We start from the raw sequence: 11,372 nt of genomic DNA, 5'->3' as shown, positions 1-11,372 counted from the left end.
CCAAAAGATGGTATGTACTATGTAGTATCTTGTTTATGTGTATTTATAAACATGTGCCAATTACGTATATTAAACATACGCAATTGTTGGCATTGACACATGATCGATTATTTCGTGAAAAAAGTGAAATCAGATGAGATAACACTGAAACCGATTTGGGGTGAAATAGGAACCAAGTACTGAATCATATGTTTGGAATTGGTTCGAACTTACGTCGGTTCAATATTTGGTCGATGATGTTTATTAATAATTTTTTCTAAATTTAGCCATTATTTTACATATAAAAAGGCTTTCGAATAAAGAAAAAAGCTAATTGTATGCTGCTCATTGAAAAAAAAAAACAATATAGTTATTTTATTTAAATTCTTTTTATGTTTTATTCTATTTAGTTTATAGAAATAAAAATAAGATTGAACAACGTAGTAAAGTAGGATACGCCGTCCAATGTGGCGTCGTTGAAGATGATGGATCGATTTTAACCGTAAATCTTTATTCGGGTGGGTCTCGCCTCATGCCCCATTGGAATCAATAAAGAACCCTAAAATTTCTCGCCATTCACTGTCCACTGTCATACTATGAGAGTGACCAAGTGAGAGAAAGAGTGATTACGAGGATTGCAAAGGGGCTAGGGTTATCACACTCACAAATCCAAAGGTGTTCTTCTCCTCAGTAACGAGTCACGAGTCACATCGCTCAAGCCCAACCCACAACCATTGAGCATCGGCGATTACAACCTCCATCCGATCTCCGACCTCCGACCTCCGACCTCCAACCTCCTTGACTTTTTGTCCAGCTGTACTTCTGATCTTCATCGTCCTCCTCACTCCTCTCCTCAACTGGTAAACTTTTACAATAGTTGAATCTCGAATATATCTTTTATAAATTTGTTAGTTGTTCAATGTTACCAGACTTATAGCTTTCTTTAATGGTTTTATAGTTAGTAACTTCAAGCGTTTCAATGTTTGATTGTAATCAAAGTTTGGTTCTGAATTTCTGATATGTTGCTGCAAAATACTAAAATTTGGTTGTGATAACTGATAAAAAAGAGCGCGTCAGAGGAAATAAAAATAGTTGTATGAAAAGCACGTTGAGCAGCTAACTTTTTTTGCAGATTGTTATGTTGTGCCACATGTCATTATCTTACCAAAATCAAACCTTTTTTTTGTGCTTATGATTCTTTAACTGAAGCATAATGTTGTTAGTATTCACTTTTGTAAGTTTTCAACTCAAGTTGGTGGTGGTGTCTGGTGTGTTTTGTAGGGATAAAAATGGTACTAATGTCTCAGGCAAGTCAATCCCATGGCATTCGTACTGAGATTTTGCTATGTAAATCATCTGTAAACAACACGAGTGCATTTAGACCTAGGATCTCAACCATTACCTTTCCATGGGATTCCTCCTCCAAGAGTAGCCAAAAGATGCATCATGTAGATGCCATTGGTGTAAAATCCAAACGAGGAAATCAAGTAATTGTTGCTGCAAGTCCTCCCACAGAGGATGCAGTGGTTGCTACAGACCCACTTACAAAAGGAGATCTTGTGGGGTACCTTGCTTCTGGATGCAAGCCTAAGGAAAATTGGAGGTTCTTACTTGTTTGTCTTTTATGCTAAGTATTTTATTTTGCACATATGTATCTGTGTTGATTAATGATGAATGTTATGGATATTGCAGAATAGGAACTGAACATGAAAAGTTTGGGTTTGAGTTGAAAACATTGAAGCCTATGACGTATGGACAAATAGCAGATCTGCTGAATGCTATTTCTGAGAGATTTGACTGGGAGAAAATCATGGAAGGGGACAATATAATTGGGCTTAAACAGGTAATCAGCACTGCATATTTAAAGAACCCAAACAAGACCTAAGTTGCTGTTTGATTCTATGTGGTCTATTTAATGTCAGGGAAAACAAAGTATATCTCTGGAACCTGGTGGTCAGTTTGAGCTTAGTGGTGCTCCTCTTGAAACTCTCCATCAAACCTGTGCAGAAGTGAATTCACACCTTTACCAGGTTTGTAAATTGTAATGATTATATAATTCCATGTGTTGAAAATGATACCCATGTGGATGTGGAAATTACTTTACTTTACAGGTGAAAGCTGTTGCTGAAGAGATGGGAATTGGATTTATAGGTATTGGTTTCCAGCCAAAGTTGGAAAGAAAAGATATACCTATAATGCCTAAGGTAAAAATAATTGATTCTAAATATGAAAGAAAAGAAATAGATATGAGATATGAGATATGGTGGGTGGTGAGAATGACAATGACATTGAATGAATGTTGTTGGCTCAGGGAAGATATGAGATAATGAGGAATTACATGCCTAAAGTTGGTACTCTTGGACTTGACATGATGTTCCGGACATGTACTGTTCAGGTACATTACATACAATACAACTAATTCTTGATTAGATTTGATTATTATTATTTTTTTAATTAAAAATTAATAAATTACACATATGACCTTGGCAGGTGAATCTGGATTTCTCTTCTGAAGCAGACATGATAAGGAAGTTCCGTGCTGGTCTTGCTTTACAACCTGTGAGTAGAGTAGAGTAGAGTATGCTTTGTAATTCAGTAATTGTGGGTGTGAATTTATGTATATATATATTGAATGAATGTGAATCAGATTGCTACTGCACTGTTTGCAAATTCACCTTTTACAGAAGGAAAGCCGAATGGTTATCTCAGCATGAGGAGGTTAGGTTTCTGTTTCAAATATAATATAATATTATGGAATGGAAAGAATTAGAAACCGAGACTGATAAATTAAATTGTATTATATAATTAGTCAAATTTGGACGGACACTGATAATAATCGTGCTGGGATGCTTCCTTTTGTGTTTGATGATTCTTTTGGGTAACTTTCCTTTTCCCCTGATTAATTAATATTATGATGTTACTTACTTTGTCCTTTGTTTGTAATTTGTAATTTGTAAATTGTAAATTGTAATGGACTTGCTCTCAGGTTTGAGCAATATGTGGAATATGCCCTGGATGTCCCTATGTATTTTGTGTATCGGAAGCACAAGTATATCGACTGTGCTGGATTGTCCTTCAGGGTAGGCTGAATAATAAATTTGAAAAACATATTATATATGTATATGTATTTATATGTCTGTGTGATGATAATTTGCATGCAGGACTTTTTGGCAGGAAAACTTGCTCCAATTCCAGGAGAATATCCAACTCTGAATGATTGGGAGAATCACCTCACAACAATATTTCCTGAGGTACACGCTATATATATCAATCTGTTGTATTGTGATATAATATAATATTGGCATGGGATTTGTTACTTGGTGGATTGAACAGGTGAGACTGAAAAGGTATTTGGAAATGAGGGGTGCTGATGGGGGACCATGGAGGAGGTTATGTGCATTGCCTGCATTTTGGGTATGTAATATGCAGACAGATGAATAATAAACAGTATTAGTATATATGTATATGTATATGTATATGTATATGTATATGTATATGTATTGTTGTTTAAATAAAAATGGAAAATGACAGGTGGGCATATTGTATGATGATGATTCTTTGCAAAAAGTTTTAGACATGACGGCCGATTGGACTGCAGAAGAAAGACTAATGTTGAGAAATAAGGTACTAAAACTTGTTCTTTCTTTCTTTCTTTCTTTTTCTTTCTCATTTCATTATGCAATGCAATGTAGTAATATTATTAATATTAGGTGCCTGTAAGTGGTTTGAAAACCCCATTCCGTGATGGATTGCTGAAACATGTTGCTGAAGAAGTTGTAAATTTTGCAAAGGTAAACTAATTACTTATCAATCTAATCATATTACTAAAACGAATCCTCTTAATAAAAAAATATAACATGTATGTTGTATGTATGCAGGATGGGCTCGAGCGGAGAGGATACAAGGAAACAGGATTTTTAAATGAAGTGACGGAGGTTGTTAGAACAGGTGAATAATTACGCTTCTTATTTGATTTCCCAATATTAATTTCTTTTTTATTTGTAAACTATGTATGTAAGGGTGTTTCTTTTTTTCTTGATGCGAGAAAATTACATCAAGTTTTTTACAAATTTGGCCTCATGTGATGTGATGTGATGCTCAGGTTTAACACCAGCAGAGAAGCTCCTGGAGTTGTACCACGGGAAATGGGGACAAAATGTGGATCCTGTATTTGAGGAACTGCTCTACTAACTACTAATAAGAAGATTGTTGTCCATATTTCCTCCTCTTATTCTGTATGTTTTTTTTTTCCTAATAAAAAAGAAAAGAAATGAATCTCCCCCTTTTGGTTTCTTTCTACACTGTATGTTATGAAATACACCACATGATGTATATGTGTTTGTAGGAATAAGCTGTGACACCAATGATATGATGATGGAAAAACATGCGATCATTATTATTATTGCAGCAGTCAGTCAGTGAGTGAGTTGTACACCTACCTACCTGCATTCTGCAGAATAACTTACGAATGAGTGATCTGTGTCTGTGTACTTTTGTTTTTAGTTTTGTAAGAAAATATTGTTGTATCGAATTATGAAAACTGAAGCATCTTTATCTTTATGGTTGTTTCCTCTAAATTCCTAAGTAGACATCATACTGACATATGAGACTAGTCTCTGTCAACATCCATATAATATGCAAGCAATTATTCAAAATCAGAAACATATGATATGGGGAGAAGCCATTCTGCTTCTGTATATGTCCATGTCATGTGTAAGTAAGTGTAAGCTGCTGCTGATGTGCATGTATATGTCCATGTCATATGAATGAATATAAAGTTGTAAGTTTTTATGATTTCCATGCTCATAATTGGCCTCTTGTTTTGGTTATTTATAGACATTTCAAAAAGTTAAATGAACATAAAGCTTATTAATTATTTATTTTGACCCCTACTTGGTTTGGTTTGAACAAGTAAAATGAATATATTTGAATTATTTGTTTTTTGAATTAAAGTGATACTACTGATGGGAATGAATTGAAGGCTGACCTTAAAAAGAAATTTAAGATGCTATTATGTATTATCAACAGGAAGACAACTCAACTTACCCTTATAATCACATTGCTTTAGATGTTGATAACCACGATTGATTGATTCATTACAATTGCAATTACTTGACAACGCCAATGCAACCACACCAACTTTGAGATGTGAAATTGCAAATGATGTGACAACCCATATTAAGTAATGTCCCAAGTTTGGTTGCGATAGTAGTCCACCGTAAAGTTAATAACATTAATTATTAGATATTCAAGGAATAACAATGAATATGTACCTTTTTAGGTTTCAAGTTCATATCCGATAAAATCTCCACTGTATAGTTGCCCACAAGCTTTGAAAAATTCATTAATGATTTATAATCATTATCTATTTCTGAAAAGTTATAAAAAAAATTGATCATTCATTCAACTAAGTCATTATATATCAGAATGAATATAACTAAAGATCATAATTTCATCTAATGTAGCAAATTCTAGCTACATTCCTATCATCCTTTCAAGTGATTCTTGACATTTCTCATCAACATCCAAAAGTCACTATATTTTAGATTTCTTTTCAATATTATTACCTAACATATGATGTCACAGAATAGTGTCATGTCAACCTGTCACATGCAACTTGGTTGACCAGTTAAGTGGTCGTGGTCAAAATTGTAACAAATTGGTAAAATGAATGTCCAATTTGAGATAAAAAAAAATACAATGTCAATCAAATTTTTGTGAAAACTTAATGATTTTTATGGAATGTCATTTAATTAAGGCTTAACCCACATTGAACATGAGATTTTTGAAGAGAAAATAGAAAGAATGTTAGCAATATACAAACACCAGTGTTTAATATAAGAAAGCGACAATAACTTCAGTGTTGAATATAAGAAAGTGACGATAACTTCATTGTCTGGTAGAATATGCATCATCGAACACCACATCCGGCCGGAAATACGCATATAACAACACAAGTGCAATTATTAGAATTTCCCTCCGCAGATGTTCTTTCAATATGTTTGTGCTTTACAAGTTATGTAACTTTATGAAACAATTTGTAAGTTTTCTTATAATGATTTTATGAAGCAAAGATGGACCAAAAAACACTAGACCGAAAAAAAAAAACGAAACTGGACTGATTTTATAGTTAAATACTTAAATATGTTTGGACAGACCAACAATCGTAAAGACTATCAGACGATACCGGACCAAAAAAAACCATCCAAGACGGGGAAAAAACCGGACCATATGGGATCAGTCCAAGACTGATTTTGTTTACCTTTATCATTTAGTAATGTGTAAGGTGTATGGTTGACTTGTGCTTATTAACTATTAAGTGAATGAAAGACTTGAATCAGCTCAACATAAAGGAAAATGAGACGTTGAGAAGCACAAGGAAACCCCACAAAAAATCCTAATAAAAAAATGGAACCCCACTAGTTGCAAACATTTATAACAAATTGCATTTCTCGTGAAGTACATTTACTGATGTACCCTGCATTTATTTCACATACCCGTTTCCTCGTGAAAACCTTTATTACTTATAATTCTTGTACTTCCAATCCTTATAAAAACCCTCACTCTCACAATAATTCTCTGAATCCATTTATAAAAAAATGTCTCTCTTTCTTTCAATCCTCCTAACCCTAACCCTAACCCTTACTTTATTCATTCCTACATGTCTCTCGTTTACAGTCATTATGTCGGATTCAGGGGTCCCATCTGCTCTTGTAGATGCACCTCAAACAGGGTTTTCCGTAAACAACAATGGTGCTACTACCGACCGTGATGAGCAACAAGCAGTTTACGACATCATGAAAGCTACCGGAAACGATTGGGCCACTGACATCCCGGATGTCTGTAGAGGACGTTGGCATGGGATTGAGTGCATGCCAGATAAAAACAACGTTTTTCATGTTGTTTCATTATCGTTTGGGGCATTATCAGATGACACTGCTTTTCCAACTTGTGACCCGACCCGATCATATATTTCACCTTCCATCACCAAATTACCACATATCCGGACCTTGTTTTTCTACCGGTGTTTTACCGACAAGCCGCAACCCATTCCGCCGTTTTTGGGCCTAATGGGCCCCACTTTACAGACTCTTGTTTTAAGGGAAAATGGACATGTGGGTCCAATTCCTACTCAACTTGGTAATCTAACCGGTTTAAGGGTTCTTGATCTTCACAAGAACAACCTAAACGGTTCAATTCCGGTTTCTTTTAGCCTGTTCACTGGTTTAAAGTCTTTAGATTTAAGTAGTAACAAATTAACCGGTTCGATTCCGAGCTTTGCCTTTCCTGAACTCACTATTCTAGACCTCAACCAAAACCACCTCACTGGTTCAATTCCGACCGAAATCGGAAACTGCGATTCCCTCATGAAAATCGATCTTAGCCGTAACCGACTCTCCGGCGTAATTCCCGATTCCATCGGCGGATTAACGAGTCTAATCTTGATGGATTTAAGCTACAATAGCCTCTCCGGCCCAATTCCGACGTCCCTAAACAACTTAGATTCCCTTCAAGCTCTCATCCTCAACGGTAACCCGATCAGTTCCATGATTCCATCCACCGCGTTCGATAAGTTTAAAAGCTTAATGATCTTAATCCTCTCGGATACAGATTCATACGGGCCAATACCTGAATCAATAGCCCGATTACCAAACTTACGAATCCTCCACCTTGATCGGAACCGTTTAAACGGATCGATTCCAACAAGTTTCCGGAACGTGAACGGTTTGAGCGAGCTCAGGCTGAACGATAATCAATTGATGGGGCCGATTCCGTTCGACAAAGAAATCGTTTGGAGAATGAGAAGAAAATTGAAGCTTGAAAACAACTTAGGGCTTTGTTATGATGGTCGAAACGGGTTTGGATCCGACTTGGGCTCGTTATCGGATTCGGGTATTGATCATTGTGATATGCCAAGACCGGGTCCGGCTCAAATGGTGCAACACGTTGCCTTAACTAATGAAGGTAAACCGGGTCTAGCGAACGGTGGAATTAGTTATAGTGGAGGTTTAGTTCAGTTATTAACGGTAGTTGTATTTTTTCTATTTTCATTATAAGTAAAAGTTATACTTTAAATTAGTTAGTAGCAGTAGATGTATTTTTCTTGTAATTAAATTTGTATATTTTTGTTTAAATTATGTTTTATGATATTTGTTAGGAATATTTTTACGTGTTCTTTTTCATTAGTTAAATAGTTTTCACGTTTTGGTTACTTGCTATACAAAATATACTAATTGTTAATATACTGGTTAATCATCGCTAAAGTTTATGTAAAATATTGTTAGCAATAGGGTACTAAAATTACAAATTAAATATACTTTAACAAATTAATATAGTGTTTGTTACTGTAACCGTAAGTACTCAAATGTAAAATGATGAAAGATCGAAGATTTGTAACTGTAACAGCTGATTAAATGAACGTCTTTTCTGTAAATACGGAACAAGGGAAATTAGAGCAGAGATGAATAGAAAATGGAGCAATTGGATGGAAGCTAAAGGGCCTGACTGAAAATGTCAGAAAGATATAGTAAATACCCCCTTTTCATACTTTTGTATTTTTCATCCAGAAAGATGATATGGACATAAAGTGCTAATACAAATAAGGCCAAACATATGCCGAGATAAACAATATACATTACATATTGTAATTAAAAATAGATTATCATGAAAATAATAATTAGCAGTTGTTACATTGTGGTTGTGTTTTAGCTTAGTAGTCGCATCTCAAACCTAACTCTCTTGTTTGTTTAAAATATACAGTTACACTTCTTCGACTCAACTCTATTTTTTATGATACGTAATCTATCTAAAATAATTTTTGCCAAATGTTTTGTTCTCCTTAAAATTGTCACATGTCATTTTCTGGGATCTTTAGATTTTTTTCTTTTTCCACTTTGCATTTTCTTGTGTTTTCCAATTTCTTAAATTTTAAATTAATATTTTAACAAGGTTTATATATGTTAGATTCATTGTATTAAATTTTAGAATAAATACTGCCAATTATTTTCTTCTTTTTCCACCTAATATTTCTATGTAAAGTTAACTTTCCTTCCAATTTAAACATCTAATTTAGCTCCATTACACATAATGTTCGTGTATATATGTTATGATTAACCTCAAATCACGGGTCGATAATTTTGTAGTTTGTTCTATCCAACGTGAATGACCAATCAGTTTTATACATAATTAAATTTTATTATAAATATTAGTATATTAATTTAATTATTAACATAAAATAATTTACATTAATCATTTACAAAGAGATAAGAAGATACTCTCATTCTAATATAACCCTCTAACATAACGATTGAATCGAAATTAACCAAAATAAGGTTACCGTGAAATATAGATATGCTAGGTTCGAAAAATTAGAAAATTCGTTATATATAACGATTGTTCGTTTTTTATGCAAGAAAGTGATTTTGAAAATTATCTAATGTTATATATAAATAAGTGTATATAAATTTATAATTAATGACTATGCTTAATGTTTACACATTATTTTTCAACATCATTATTTATAATATGTCAATATATTTTGTGTTAGTATAGATTGAATTATTTATTTTACTCGTTATATTCGTTGTGTTTATATAAAGTATTACTTTATAAAATATTTAATGCTTATATCTTTATATTAAAATTTTATTTTTAAAAAAACTCGTGTAATACATGGGTCTCACATCTAGTGAATAATATTACTTTAAATTTAGAGCTACACTATTCATTTATAACAAAATATAGTTAAAGTTTCATTTGTTAAATCTAGAGGTGTTCAAAAATAACTGAATCCGAAAATCCGATCAGAAATTTCGGATATCCGGATTTTCGGATATCCGATATTTTGGATTTGATACGGATAGTGATATTCTAAATTTCCAGATAGTTCGGATATCCGAAATCCGAAAATATAAAATTTTTATTTTCTTTTATTATAGTTGATATTTTTATTTGAAATGAAACTTATAGAAATTTTAGCCTTTTAAATATGTTGATGTATATAATTGTTTACATGTTCTATTTTTTTGCGAGAGATTATGTTTAGGCTATTTATATTTTCTATTTTCAGCTCACAATTGCTATTTACATATGCGATGCTATTGTTATATCTGGTAGCTTCATTAGTTGCTTTTAATTCAAATAGGTAAATGTCTTTCATTGATACAATGTTATTAACTTTGGATTTTTAGTATTAATCGTATGGATACTTAAGCTACTCTAAAAAGGTGAATATCATATTCTTTGTCGCTAATATCTTAAGCGCTTTTTAATTATTTGATTTGAGATTTATCACATATACTATTAATAGGTTATTACTTATTAGGTAATTGTTAACAACGCTTGTTTGAATAATTTGATATTTGATAACAACTAAAATCATAGAATTTCGGATATCCGATTTTTGTATCCGAATCCGTATCCGAATTTTCGGATATCCGAAATATTGGATACAGATTCGGATACTCAAAATTCACTATCCGAATTTTCGGATATCCAGTTTTAACTGAACTCCCCTAATTAAATATCACTTCCTTATTGAACGTCCCTCTCCTTGTATCATTAATAAGGAATGTATTCACCCTCTTTAGTTGTTGTTGCAGGTCCATTGATACCTCCTTCCTGATTGATCCTAAACCTTATGTACTTGAAGCTTTCTCTATGGAGTAAAACTTTCTCGCCGGTACATACTCTGTTTTATATTATCGTTTTGCCTTAGAAATTACATCATAGATAACTTATTTATTATTGTGTTCATCTGTAATCCTTTTTTTCTTCCAATGTCGCCCTCTATGCATCCAAGTTGATATAAAACACAATCCTAGTCTCTATCACCAAAACAATGTTGTTAGCTGAAAAACATATAATATAGCACCTCTCCCTAAATCTCATGAGAAATCCCGTCTATATTAAAGTGAAGATAAATAGGTTAAGTAGGGCAGTAAACGAACCTAATGAATACAAACTAGGGCTTGTTCATGGTTATTCGTTAAGTTAACCGAATAAACGAACGAACACATACAATTAAACATAATTTCTTGTTAGCGTTCGTTTGTTTAACGAACTGCCTTGTTCTTCTCTGTTCGCTTATGCTTTTAAGATGTTTAACGAACATATATAAATATAAACGACCATGAACATAAACATCCAAATCAAGAACCATATGTATATAAAACGAACAAAAATCAATCCGTTAATAGATGTTGCTAGAAAAGACTTAGGAAAATAAAAATACTCAAACATATATGAACATAAACAAACGTAAAAAAATAAAAACCATTTGGGTTGTGGTGATTTGGTAAGGCATATGGAAGATATGGTGGATAACCTATTGACCCATGTTCAAATCCTGGCACTACTCAGCCCTTGTGGCCATAGAGGTTCGCCTGCAATGA

At 33.2% G+C, this 11,372-nt stretch overlaps 2 protein-coding genes across 3 annotated transcripts; both read left to right on the top strand.

Moving 5' to 3' along the window:
• Nucleotides 1-512: 512 nt before the first annotated feature.
• Nucleotides 513-4,539, top strand: GSH1 (glutamate-cysteine ligase). 2 transcript variants are annotated; one of them, XM_079073142.1, is made up of 17 exons: nucleotides 513-839; nucleotides 1,261-1,582; nucleotides 1,672-1,822; nucleotides 1,902-2,009; nucleotides 2,091-2,183; nucleotides 2,291-2,374; nucleotides 2,470-2,538; nucleotides 2,627-2,697; nucleotides 2,789-2,857; nucleotides 2,966-3,059; nucleotides 3,141-3,230; nucleotides 3,313-3,393; nucleotides 3,511-3,603; nucleotides 3,690-3,770; nucleotides 3,858-3,927; nucleotides 4,082-4,214; nucleotides 4,325-4,539. In XM_079073142.1, exons 2-16 carry the CDS (start codon nucleotides 1,269-1,271, stop codon nucleotides 4,168-4,170), a joined length of 1,557 nt encoding a protein of 518 aa, XP_078929268.1. In that variant the 5' UTR covers nucleotides 513-839; nucleotides 1,261-1,268; the 3' UTR covers nucleotides 4,171-4,214; nucleotides 4,325-4,539. The 2 variants fall into 2 exon arrangements, with proteins under 2 accessions (XP_078929268.1, XP_078929238.1); XM_079073112.1 differs by having other exon boundaries at nucleotides 4,082-4,539.
• Nucleotides 4,540-6,548: 2,009 nt separating this feature from the next.
• TMM (Leucine-rich repeat (LRR) family protein) lies at nucleotides 6,549-8,129 on the top strand. Its single transcript, XM_079073062.1, has one exon. It carries the CDS (start codon nucleotides 6,579-6,581, stop codon nucleotides 8,034-8,036), a length of 1,458 nt encoding a protein of 485 aa, XP_078929188.1. The 5' UTR covers nucleotides 6,549-6,578; the 3' UTR covers nucleotides 8,037-8,129.
• Nucleotides 8,130-11,372: the final 3,243 nt, after the last annotated feature.

This window comes from Lactuca virosa, chromosome 1, assembly GCF_052849685.1.
Source record: "Lactuca virosa cultivar CGN04683 chromosome 1, Lactuca_virosa_CGN04683_v6, whole genome shotgun sequence".
Taxonomy (NCBI): Eukaryota; Viridiplantae; Streptophyta; class Magnoliopsida; order Asterales; family Asteraceae; genus Lactuca; species Lactuca virosa.
This window is presented reverse-complemented; position numbering and strand designations above follow the sequence as displayed.

Coding starts and splice junctions, on each gene's coding strand:
- TMM (XM_079073062.1), top strand. CDS start 6,579: ATGTCTCTCTTTCTTTCAATCCTCCTAACCCTAACCCTAACCCTTACT.
- GSH1 (XM_079073142.1), top strand. CDS start 1,269: ATGGTACTAATGTCTCAGGCAAGTCAATCCCATGGCATTCGTACTGAG. Junction 2,858..2,965: donor GTGTTTGATGATTCTTTTGG/GTAACTTTCCTT, acceptor ACTTGCTCTCAG/GTTTGAGCAATATGTGGAAT. Junction 3,771..3,857: donor AAGTTGTAAATTTTGCAAAG/GTAAACTAATTA, acceptor GTATGTATGCAG/GATGGGCTCGAGCGGAGAGG.